General features: G+C 41.9%; 1 protein-coding gene across 3 annotated transcripts; it reads right to left on the bottom strand.

Moving 5' to 3' along the window:
• Positions 1-1,138: 1,138 nt before the first annotated feature.
• RPE (ribulose-5-phosphate-3-epimerase) lies at positions 1,139-8,503 on the bottom strand. Of its 3 annotated transcripts, none has more exons than XM_061607870.1 (6): positions 8,293-8,503; positions 4,942-5,021; positions 3,783-3,922; positions 2,594-2,728; positions 2,337-2,423; positions 1,139-1,620 (listed from the first exon to the last, which is right to left on the bottom strand). In XM_061607870.1, the coding sequence occupies exons 1-6, from the start codon at positions 8,412-8,414 to the stop codon at positions 1,498-1,500; spliced, it is 687 nt and encodes a 228-aa protein (XP_061463854.1). In that variant the 5' UTR covers positions 8,415-8,503; the 3' UTR covers positions 1,139-1,497. The 3 variants fall into 3 exon arrangements, with proteins under 3 accessions (XP_061463854.1, XP_061463855.1, XP_061463856.1); XM_061607871.1 differs by having other exon boundaries at positions 8,304-8,391; XM_061607872.1 differs by having other exon boundaries at positions 8,244-8,327.
• Between the last annotated feature and the right edge of the window lie 4,084 nt (positions 8,504-12,587).

Here is a 12,587-nt window from a genome sequence, read left to right as displayed (position 1 = left end):
AGTCCCTGCTGATGAGAAGCATCCCCACAGCATGATGCTGCCACCACCACAGTTCACTGTAGGGATGGTGTGTTGTTAGGTTTGCACCACACGCTTTGAGTTTGGCCAAAAAGCTCTATCTTGGTCTCATCTGACCACAAAACCTTTTCCCACATCGCAGCTGGGGCACTCATGCTTTCTGGCAAACTTCAGATGGTACTTTTTGAGTAACGGCTTCTTTCTTGCCACCCTCCCATACAGGCCAGTGTTATGCAGAGTTCTTGATATGGTTGACTGCTGCACCATTTCTCCATTCACAGCCACTGAAGTCTATAGCTCCTTCCAAGTGTTGGTCTCTCTGTGGCTTCTCTCACAAGTCTTCTTGCTGGAGCGGAGTTTTGAAGGATGGCCTTTTCTTGGCAGTGCCTGGGTAGTGTGATGCAACTTCCACTTCCTGATTATTGATCCAACTGTGCTCTCTAGCCAAACACTTGGCTATTATTTTGTACCCGTTTCCTAATCTATGCATTTGTAATATATTATTTCTCACTTCTGTAGAATGTTTTTTGGTCTTCATTTTCCTTCAGCTCCACAGCCTGACCAATGATCCTTCCACAGGGTTTTTTTTTTTATCCTAACAATGTGAGGATGGTCCATGGTTCAATGGTAAGGTAACTGTCCTTGATAGGGCAATTTCTTTCATCTGTCTAAACTGGGAGCTTCCACAGCACAGGGGTTGACTACTTATGGAAGCAACATGTTTGTTTTTTATGTTTCTTACAAACATTTCCGAGCATAAAATGAATGTCACCTTACGATAATTGATTTTGAGATTCAGTGTTTCAAAACAAAATATACTGAACGAAATTACAAGGTACTCTTTGTAATGCAGTAACATGAGAGCATTGGGCAGGGGTCTGATTACTTTTGCAAGGCACTTCAATTTAAGAGCAAATAAAATTTTAAAGCAATACTAATTGCTTTTTAATGTGGTACTTATATTGGGAGATCCAAGTATTTTCAAGTTTTATTTACTGTATTGAGTTTTTCAAGCAGACATTTTTTGCTCATCCATCTTCCCCTTCTCTTCATTTTGTATCCTTAAATTTACAGAGCTTAAAGAGACCTGGACTACCTATAGTAGGTAACTAGCTACCTATTTCAGTCATCTCAAGTGTTTATTTTCAAGCATTTAAGATGTTAAGGAATGAACAAATTTGTAATGTGGAACAAAATAAATTTGTCTTAGGTTGCAGGCTGCTACATACAATCCTCAAGCAAGACGCACCCAGATTTTGTAGCATGTATTACAAAATTGTTTTCTGAAGTCTAGGGATAGTACTGGACCAATATACTTTCAAACGGGCAAGACAATTTTATTTTGTGCTGCTCTTTTCTGCAGCACCGTAATAAATCTTTAGTACTGCAGTCTTGCTTTAGCAGCACCGTAATTCCACAATATCCCACCCACACATATACATGAAAGTGGCATGCATCTCCTTTGGTCATATCTCGATTTCACCGGTCGAGAGAGCGCTTTTGAGCTGCTTCACAACACACATTCCTCAGGAGGTTAATCACAGCTCTGGGATCATCACTCTTCATTATAGCACTCCCAGACACAATCATATTTGCTCCAGCCTAAAAGGAAGATAAACCCTGTTATATTGCAAGAGCAGAACTGTATTTCATATTTATATTAAAACAGTCTAGATATATTTGTGAGATAAGGTCAGTATTTTCCAGTAAGAAATTAGTAACAACTTGCCAAATCAGCTCCTAAATATATACATTCTTCTTGCTGTTCATTAGTAAAGAAAGGACCTACAGAGCTTGTCAAAAGTGCAAGACTTAGACTGCAATCCAGTATGTCTACTCAGAAGTAAGTTCCACTGGGTTCAATGGGACTTACTCCCAGGTAAGGGTATACTAGATTGCAGCCTTAATCACCCTTCAACAATCATGTTTCCAAAAGCAACTAGTCAAAACGATTTTTGTAAAAATCCAAGATCAAGTACTGGTCTTCCTACAGTCATGAGCATTTAAAATTTGGACTACCCAACAGAACAAGGTAGTTCCTGCAACTATTTTGAGCTAGAAACCTTATATGCCCCTTCTATGATGAGCTTCCGCCGGGCCTTGAAGACCTGGCTCTTCAGGCAGGCTTTTGGGGTGGGTTAGGTTTTTATTGTTATGGTTTTAAATGTTAACGTTTTAATGTATTGTTTTTATCTTGTACGTCGCCCAGAGTGGCTGGACATCCAGCCAGATGGGCGACTAATAAATTTATTATTATTGTTATTGTTGTTATTATTATATATTTTCAAATCTTAACAGAGACTGCTTTTTAGTCTTACCTCTGCACATTTATGAATGGTATCTGGCCCTACCCCACCATCCACTTCAATATCCAAGGAAGCAAACTGTGTTCTCAGCCAATGAACCTGTTAACAGCACAGAAAGAATAATATTACCAAGTCACAGAAACTGTAATCCATGTGTGCAAAAACTGAATAATCAGTGTGTAGTGCAACAATACTTTCCAATGAACAGTTCCCACAACTCTGCCATATTCACAGCTGCTTACACCTGGAATAATAAATGTCAAAAATACCTTTGGCATCATATCTTCCATGAACTTCTGTCCACCAAATCCCGGTTCCACTGTCATAACTAAGGCCATATCAATCTGACTGGCCCATGGTGCTAAATATTCTACTGTAGTTCCTGGCTTAATAGCCAAACCAACCTATGAAAAAGAAACACAGTAAACGATTCCATATTCAAAGAACACTACATCTTGGGTTAAGATTAAGTTGCCTGTACAGAAAAAAAGCTTTGAACTGATTCCCGCTAGGAAATATTGCCAGTGAACATATCCTCCATGGAAAGGAAAGGGGTAGGGGAGACCAGTAGCCAGTCTGGTCTTCCTGAGTTCATTTTTCTGCCACAACTGCTTATGAATAAAACTTGTTCTTAGCCTCTTCAAAACTTAATGTAGACATTGATCTTACATTTCCAAGGATTAAACAGGTTCTTCTGAGCTCTTACTAAAAAGATCAGGTGCCTCTTTCCAGTTATGTCAGCCCAAGAGTACACAACCACAGTGTTTCAGTTGAAATTGCTCGCCAATTACCCCACAAAGATGACGGCCATTATAAATTTATTGTGAATTTTGTATTCTCAGATAAACAATATGGACATTTTAAGAGAAATACATATTCCTATGTCTTTGATTATGCATGAGTGAAATAACAAGGAACACAGGCAGCTGCCATCTGCACATACCCCTAAACTATAAGCATCATTCTACCCCGTGGCGGTAGTTCCTAAACAGTGCGTTGCAAGAATTCCTAGCCCACAAGAAATATTAATAAGTAAATGTTCCTGCCAGCCCAAAGTATCCAACCACAGCACAGGCCTCACTGCTCTGTTGGATCTCCTTCCAAAACAGACTTCATTGGAAGCAGGTAATTCTTCATCAGATATAAATGCAGTATTCACTCCCAGTATAGATATGCATAAGAATTATCTACCTCTAGTGGCTGCCTGCATCGTCTCTGCCTGCATCAATGCTCTCAACTTTGCCTCCTTCCAAATTTGGATAAATGCCCCAAACAGTGACTCACATAAACAGATGTGTGGTCTGTTGAGGGCAGGCATTTTTTAAGGTGCTGCAAAAAATAAAGCCTTTTGGTGTAAATGTGAAATGTTCTGCCATCTGTAATTCAGAAAAAGTGCCTCAGCTTCAGCAGTTTAAGCCTTACGAGCTGTTAAATGAGTTAGCACACCAAGCTTCTCACCTTCATCCCATTTTCTCTTATATCTTTAATGAGTGCCCCTGGATTGTCCGTAGCTTCTATGTGAAAGGTGTACTGATTTGCACCTGCTACAGCCATGGGCTTCACCCATTGTTCTGGCTTAGCAACCATCATGTGCATATCTAGAAAGAACCAAGTAGATCAGAAAGGTGAATCAATGAATCGTTTCCTCAAGCAGGCATTCATAAATTCATACAGCAAAACATCTGGCACTTAAAAGGTCCCCAAATCTTGTCTGATGCTCAGAACAGTGTATTGCCTGATATTAAGCCTTTCCTATCAGCTTCTTGGAGTTAGAATTAACAGAAATCAATATGGCCCCTCCTCTCGAAATTCAAGATGCTTCAATGTCCAAATCTCAATGATTTATTTAAAAAGCCCGATAAAGCAGAGTAAGGAACAAGCATTTTTAGACCATTATGCTGTAGTCTATAGCTAGGATCACTTATTTTTAAAATTATTTCTATTCCATGTGTGTTGCAGAATATGATAGTGTGCCAGAAAGTGTTTTAAGGTGCTGGCTCAAAGAAACGGTTACTTCCAAGTGTATTATTTCTACAAATCTCATAACTTCAAAACTCAGCAAGATTTTTGAGAAGCAAACTATGAGCCATTTGTTACGTGTTTCATTTCAGAATATTACGGAACTGTGTCCCAGATTCAGCACCTATCATTAGCACACAAATGATACTCAAATTAGAAAAAAAAGATAAACATTAGCTGAGGCCTTCTACTACATGATAAAAGAGTTCCTTTATGTATTGCCTGATATTAAGCCTTTCCTATCAGCTTCTTGGAGTTAGAATTGCTCCAATAGCATGTCTGGATCATCCAACAGTCATGGAGTTTATTTCCATGCCATGTATACAATCCTACTGGCTCAAAACAGTGCTCAAACAGGAAGGGGATAAAACAAATAACAGCTCTCCATACCAGTGAGTGTCAAGAAGCTTTTGAAGAGGTTTGTGTAGAACTGGTTCTTGAAAAATAATGCTGGACATTTTAAGAGAAATACATATTCCTAACAATGTGAAATAAAATTCCAATTTTGCTGTTAAGAACCTGGAGGCAATGAGTGTTGAAGCTTCCATATAAAACATTTTTTAAAAATACACATTTTAATTGTATGTTAATAGCTTACCAAAGAAGGGTTGCTGACCCAGCTGCTTCCGAAGGCTCTCTACAACAGGATGGCCAAAAGTGATGTTTGGGACAAAATGCCTACCCAATTGGGGAAAAAATTATATATTAAGATTCCAACTGAATATTTGGGGTAAAAATAGTTATATACTATTACAACTGTCAATCAGTTTCAGAATGGAAATGGCATTTGGTTATGGTTTCATTGTGCTAGAGAAATCATAAAAGTCACACAGATCAATATTAAAAGGTAAAGGTGTCCCGCACTTATGGTGTGAGTCGTTTCCGACTCTTAGGGTAACGTCTTGCGACATTTACTAGGCAGACCACATATATGGGGTGGGATTGCCAGTTCCTTCCCTGGTCTTTCTTTACCTCCCAGCATATGCCGGGTACTCATTTTACCAACCATGGATGGATGGACGGCTGAGTGGACCTCGACCCTTTTTACCGGAGATTCGACTTCCTCCTTCCGTTGGAATCGAACTCCGGCCATGAGCAGAGCTTCAGCTGCATTACCGCTGCTTACCACTGCGCCACAGAGGGAGATTACAGCAAAATGCTTATTATGACAATTAGAGAAGAGGGCCTGTGTATTGCAATGAGGTGTTCATAACATCTCACTGTAAATTTGGATCTCAATATAAGTTAACTCAAGGAGGTTTGCATAAGTAAAGTTTTCTGCCCCATCCTCCCACCTGCAATCCTCCCAAAACCTATTTGGAGGGTTGTGGTATCTTGGGAGCAATGTAGGTTGGAGAATGGGTACAGCTGGGGGAGAGAATTGCCCGTCACTTGGTTGGATCCTAAGATAAGTCAACGTGAGTGAAATCACAGAAGGGAAGTTCCTTGTCCCTGCTTCTCCCTGGCTGTCAACCCACATTCCACCTCACATTATTCAGGGGCAGGGGCTTTCTCTAATCCTCCAGAGAGGTTTTTCAGGGACTGCAGGTCACTGTAGGAGAGTGGGAGAGACAGGAAACTTTGCTTCTGTGAACTTCCTTTAATTAAGGATTCATGCCTGAAGCACTATAAGGCTGCCCAACATCCCACTGATTTCAGAGTGATTTATAGAGTCTGTATATAGGATTCTTGTTTGGAGAGAGCCACATTGCACCCTGTTCCACCTCCCATACATTTAGTCAACATGTAATTGAGGAACAACATCCTAGCTCTATCCTCTGCGGATCTCTTAGTCATGCCCCCCAGACAACCGCACGCTGAGCAGGTAAATAAAGAGCAGTATTTGAGGGAATGATCTGCTTAGTGGTACACTGAATACAACCCAAAGTTCTACATACATACAGCTTTATGCACACAGGTTCTTCCATGTATTGAGAATCCTACACAACCTTGATGTGTGTGTCTCATCTCCACTGAATTTGCTAGGGCTACAGAGGTTAGGAGGGACTAGGGGCATGATCCTGCTCAATTGTGTGCACAGTAGGGAAAGCTGAGTGCAGGACTCTTCTAGTGCATTTTCAGACACAAGTATGTTTTGGAATATTGTACACATGGACTGCCTTCAAGTCGATTCCTACTTATGGATACGATAGTCATGTTCAAAGAACAAAAAAAGTGTTGTTTTGCTCCAGATACATGCACTAAGAAGTGCATCTGCTGAAACGGGTCCCACTGCAATAACATTTATATTAATAATAATAATAATACAAGTACTTGTGTATTCTGTAGTAGTTTCTTTAAAAGTAACGTAAAAAGTGCCTGCAAGTTTCCAAGCAAGCTGTAACAGACACAATTTAATCCTCCCATCATTCACTCCAATAACATATTGTGGACAAATGATGGCTAATTAAATTTTGCTTGTAACTGGAATGTTAACAAAAGCATTGCTCCAACTAGCATCACCAGGGTAGAAAAAAAATATTGCTAGGCAAAAGGTGCCAGAGGTACCCACAGCTATGCGATTAGGAATTGCTGTCCCAATAAAATGTGTTGTGTACAAGGTTTAAGAAACTTAATTATGCTCATGCATATTTTAGTTATACAGCTGGCATAGAAGTACTTAGAGAGCCAATGTGGCGTAGTGGTTAGAGTGTTGGGCTACGATCTGGGAGACCAGGATTCAAATCCCCACACAGCCATGAAGTTCACTGTGTGACCTTGGGCCAGTTACTGCCTCTCAGCCTCAGAGGAAGGCAATGGTAAACCACCTCTGAATACCACTTACCATGAAAACCCTGTTCATAGGGTCGCCATAAATTGGAATCGACATGCAGTCCATTTCCATTTTAGAAGCACTTATTAAAAGCACTCACACATTGTAACAGATTCTGTAATTTTCATTTTATTTTTAAAAACAGAGCAACACAAGCCAGCGCTTCTTTATGCTTAATGATTATAACCAAGAAATCTAGGTCCTGTAAGAGATAAAGGAAGGGGCATGTGTGTAAAGGGTGCTTTTACATGGTACTTTATTGTCGATTTGGAGCATGCATGCACATTTTGTGCAACATCTAGACAACAACACTCTGATCAAAATGCCACCCCATATATTTTTTCCATTTAAATTACATTTACTGTTCCACCCTGCAGACATGGTAAATCCAGATTAAATGGGGTAAAATATGGGGGGGGGGGCATTCTGAAAACGCCATTACGTGAACACAGAACAAAACTTGCATGCATGACCAGCACCAGCGTCCACAATAAACTGCTGTGTGGAAGCACCCCAAGACAAAAGTGTTTTCTGGACTCCTGTGACATCTGCTCTCAAGTACTAAAGAGTGAGGAGAATATGCTAGAGCGGCATTTAGAGAGCGAGTTCGGAAGGAACTTTTTTTCTCCTCCAAAGTAGCAACACCAAATATTAACATATGTACTATGGTATGAGCTTTTATGGCATAATGGTGAACTAAGGTTTATTTAGAATTACGCCCTGCAGTTTGCAAGAAATATATGGCTATCTGCAGTATGTTTCTTCATAAGTGAAGCAGTTGAAAGCGTTCACGCGGTTCACGAGGGCCTACGCCACTATAGTACATAAAGTGTCCCAAGATTAACACAAGACTTGCTCTGTTTCACCAAAACCAACAAATGCCCACTGGGAATTTCTCTCTCTCTCGGGGTGTGTCAACCGAAGGGAACTGGAACTTCCGTTCTAAACTAAGAAATTAGAAACATCCGCACGGGGAGAGAGGGGATTCACCAGAGAGGCCAACAGCCGCCTCACATTTTAACCGGAAGCACGGGCTGTGCGTATTTTATCTCTATGGTCTTTGCTGGTTTACAGACATGACTAAAGGGTGTGCGGTCAAACGGAAATCATGGAGCCACCAACACCACCTCCTCCTCCTTTACTTCCTCACTGCCCAGCGCGCTTCGGCGGAGTTACCCGTCCATTACATCCAGGTGCAGGTAATCTGCCCCACAGTCCATCATGCGGCTGCATTCGGCACCCAGCGCAGCCAGGTCGCTGTTGAGGATGGACGGACCTATCCGGCACCCAGACGCCATGGCTGACTTTGACAGACTGGCCGAACGATCTCCGTCGCTAGGCAGCCTTCCGCTTCCCCGTCTTCTCTCGAGCCGGAAGGGGCCGGCGCGTGCGTCGTGAAAACGAGGCTGCGTCAACTGTGGCGTGTTTGGTGGGAAATGTAGTCCTCGCGCCGGCCTTTGTCTTGAAGGCTGCTGGCATAGACTAGTAAAAAAATTAAAAGGCCGAGACTGCAATCTCAACCCCACTTGCCTGGGAGTAAGCCCCATTTAATTTAGTAGGACTTACTGCTCAGTAAACATGGTTTTGGTTGCGCTGTAAGACAAAGAATAAGTTTGGAGTTGCAATGAATGGGGTTTTTCTCCCCTCCCACGTGCGAGTTGTTGAAAGGAATCCGTATAGAAATCCAGGATTGGGAGCTGCTGTGACTGGACTCCGACGTGTTCAGCCCTCAAAGGGCAGGGAGAAGTAACAGAAGAGTTCTCGCTCTTTCTAACGCGTGCCCTTGTTTCTTGGGGAAACTTTTTTTTGTAAGTTACTCATTTAAAAGTGCAACGCGACTGTATGAAAATCAATGGGCTTCTGCACACCACGCTGAAGTTGGTTCCTAGTTCCCAGTTCCTTATTTGCTTGAAAGTGCAAAACTAAAAAAGAAAAGTTGACAGCTACAGCAACTTCAAGCCAAACTTCATATGTCTCTGAACCCCAAAATATATGTTGGGGTACCCTGTATGATAAATCACTGTGATCGGGGGACTCTCCCCATCAGGAATAACAATACATTTCTGCAATCAAAATCATCAGGCTTCTGATATTATCATAAATACATAATGATGTCATAAAATCATAATTAAGTAACTGGGGGTGCCCACCCCAAAATATGCTCTGGGCCAGGACAAATCATATACCCCAGGAAAGGGGAGGGTGTCCTCTACGAGATGCCACTGTGTCCCGCCTGGCCCCGAGCTTCTGCTGGCTGCAGGGCAGAGACGAGGGCATCTATGCAAAACCAAAGCAGATAAAAACATAAAGAAAAAATAAGTAACTGGGGTGCCCACCCCAAAATCTGCTGTGGGCCAGGACAAATCATGTACCCCAGGAAAGGGGAGGGTGCCCTGCCTGGCCCAGAGATTCTGCAGGGTGCAGAGCGCAGATGAGGGCATCTACGCACAACCAAAATGGACAAAAACATCCTCTATGAGAATCCATGGCTTCCTGACTGGCCCAGAGTTTCTTGTGGACAGAAGGAGTGGATCTGAGCACATCAATTTGATACACATCAAAATATTTAAATAAGGTGGGGGGGAAAGGATCTGGTGGTGCCCACCCCAAAACTTTTTTCGAAGTACCATAAATCATATACATATTTATACAGGACAGGGTCCTCTGCAAGTTGGCATTGATTCCAACCCAGGTCAGAGCTTTTTGTTCAGTCATGGCACAGACAAGGTCTTTATCATTTCTGATTTTAGAGTGATTTTAACTATTTAATTATGCATTTTTAAACTTTTTTGATCCAGCCGGGAAAGTTTGCGTTAACGGCAGGGAATAAATCTAAACAACACCAACAACATTAATTTATGTATGAGAAGAATAGCCAAAATATATAGGAAACATTATAAGAAACTTGGATGCCCATCCCAAAATATGATTTCGGGCACCACAAATCATAGCTCCACACATCAGGGATACCGTCTTCCATTATTTATTTATTTATTTGTTTGTTTCATTTTTAAACCGCCCATAGCGAATAGCTCTCTGGGCGGTGTACAAAAAGAATTAGATGCCGTCCATGCATAGTTTAGAGTCTCATCTATGAAATTACATCTTTATGCTTGAGTGAATCATTGTCTGGTGACTAAAGGGTGTGCGGTGTGCCATGGCACCAGATAGCATCTTCTTTGAGAAGAATTGTTGTGCATTTGATTTATTATATCTCTAAATAACTTACTACATATATATATTATATTTCTCCAGCAGGTAACAACCAACTATACAAATGAACAGATAAACAAGTGCAGACTTAATTTCTTTTAAAAAAAGAAATAAGGAAGTCATTATCAGAACTGGTAAAACAGTAAAAAACCTTTTTCTTAGAAATATATTAGAACATTTTTGCAGTTTACAAAATCAACACTATTTCGCATGGGCTGGAATTAAACAATTTCACCCATTTGAAATAATCTCCTGGTTTTCAATCATCTCTGAAATAGTAGATTTAGAAGAGCACCTTCTAAATGGCACATTGCGCATCATCATTATTATTTGCTACAATATGACTTGGAGTACTATTTTTCTTTGTGAAGTCATAGAACAACTCATGTGTTGCTACATCCTGTGTTTTGAAGTTCCCTAATTCCATTGTAGAAGTTCCAATCACTTGCATTTCCCAGATTGTGGAAAGAAACAAAGTGATTTCCAGTGTTGGCCGGATGGGATGCACTGGCATCTCGTAGAGGACACCCTCCCCTTTCTGGGGTATATGATTTGTCCTGGCCCAGAGCAGATTTTTGGGGTGGGCACCCCAGTTACTTATTTTTTCCTCTATGTTTTTCTCTGCTTTTGTTTTGCATAGAAGTCCTTTTCAGTGCCCTGCGCCCAGCAGAAGCTCTGGGCCAGGTGAGACGCAGTGGCATCTCATAAAGGATACCCTCCCCTTTCCCAGGGTATATGATTTGCCCTGGCCCAAAGCAGATTTTGGGGTGGATACTCCCAGTTACTTATTTTTTTCCGTGTGTTTTTGTCCATTTTGATCTTGCATTGATGCACCCGTGTGTGCCCAGTGCCCAGGAGAAGCTCTGGGCCGGATGAGATACACCCTTTCTGGGTGTATGATTTGTCCTGGCCCAGAGCAGATTTTGCAGTTGGAATGTATGAGGTTCAACTCTAACTTGTGGGTTGAGGCTGCATGGGGTTAAAAAGGGTAGCTAGGGAGGAGGCCTCTTGGTTGCTCGGCTATACCTATCCCTTTGATCTCCTGCTGTCTCTCCCTTCCTGCTAGACTGATATGCAAAGGATGTTGATCCCAGTGCCTTCCCTCCTTCCCAGTCGTCTTCTTCTTTCTCTCGAGAGGGGAGCAGACATATTCCTTTGTCTCTCTCTCTCCCCCAGCATGAGGGCGAGTACTGGGCGCAGTGCTCGCTGCTTCAACTTAGCTAGTTAGCTAGATATAGGACTCTTTCCTATCAAACATGTACTTCCAGAATAAAGTAGTTATTTCTTATTTTAAAGCTTAAAGCCTCTGTCTGACTAATTTGCAGGGAAGGACTAATTTGCAGGAATTTCTTAGCAAAGATTCAAACACACACACACAAGGTTGCTCAAAACTCTCCGTTCCGCTACACAACTCTGCAGGGTCCTATAGGTCATTGGGCCCAGCTTCCTATAGGCACCCCCAGTTACTTATTTTTTCCTGTATGTTTTTATCTGCTTTGATTTTGCAGTTGCCCTCCTCTGTGCCCTGCACCCAGCAGAAGCTCTGGGCCAGACAGGACGCAGTGGCATCTCGTAGAGGATACCCTCCCCTTTCCTGGGGTATATAAGCAGATTTTGGGGTGGGTACTCCCAGTTACTTATTTTTTTCTGCGTGGTTTTGTCCATTTTGATTTTGCATCATTTGGGCCCAGCAAAAGCTCTGGGCTGAACGAAATGCACTGGGGTATATGATTTGTCCTGACCCAGAGTAGATTTTGGGGTGGGCACCCCCAGTTACTTATTTTTTCCTGTAAGTTTTTCTCTGCTTTGGTTTTGCATAGATGCCCTCATCCGTGCCCTGCGCCCAACAGAAGCTCTGGGCCAGGCGGGATGCAGTGGCATCTCATAGAGGACACCCTCCCCTTTCCTGGGGTGTATGATTTGTCTTGGCCCAGAGCAGAGTTTTGGGTGGGCACCCCCAGTTACTTATTTTTTATGATTTTATGACATCATTATGTATTTATGATAATATCAGAAGCCTGATGATTTTGATTGCATAAATGTATTGTTATTCCTGATGGGGAGAGTCCCCCCAATCACAGTGATACAGGGTACCCCACCATATATTTTGGGGTCCAGAGACATGTTAAATTTGGCTTGAAGTTGCTGTAGCTGTCAACTTTTCTTCTTTTTTAGTGTTTTGAACTTTCAAGTAAATAAGGAACTGGGAACTGCCTGGGGGCAGAGGAAATGGGCTGTATTTCACTTGATGGATCAAG

This window comes from Rhineura floridana, chromosome 2 (assembly GCF_030035675.1).
Source record: "Rhineura floridana isolate rRhiFlo1 chromosome 2, rRhiFlo1.hap2, whole genome shotgun sequence".
NCBI lineage: Eukaryota > Metazoa > Chordata > Lepidosauria > Squamata > Rhineuridae > Rhineura > Rhineura floridana.
This window is presented reverse-complemented; position numbering and strand designations above follow the sequence as displayed.

What these genes read in the sequence shown, in the direction of transcription:
- RPE (XM_061607870.1), bottom strand. Translation starts at nt 8,414, where the DNA reads ATGGCGTCTGGGTGCCGGATAGGTCCGTCCATCCTCAACAGCGACCTG. An exon ending in CACCTGGATGTAATGGACGG is followed by an intron (nt 5,022 to 8,292) that starts GTAACTCCGCCG and finishes CCAATTGGGTAG; the next exon opens with GCATTTTGTCCCAAACATCA. An exon ending in TAAGAGAAAATGGGATGAAG is followed by an intron (nt 2,729 to 3,782) that starts GTGAGAAGCTTG and finishes TCTTTTTCATAG; the next exon opens with GTTGGTTTGGCTATTAAGCC.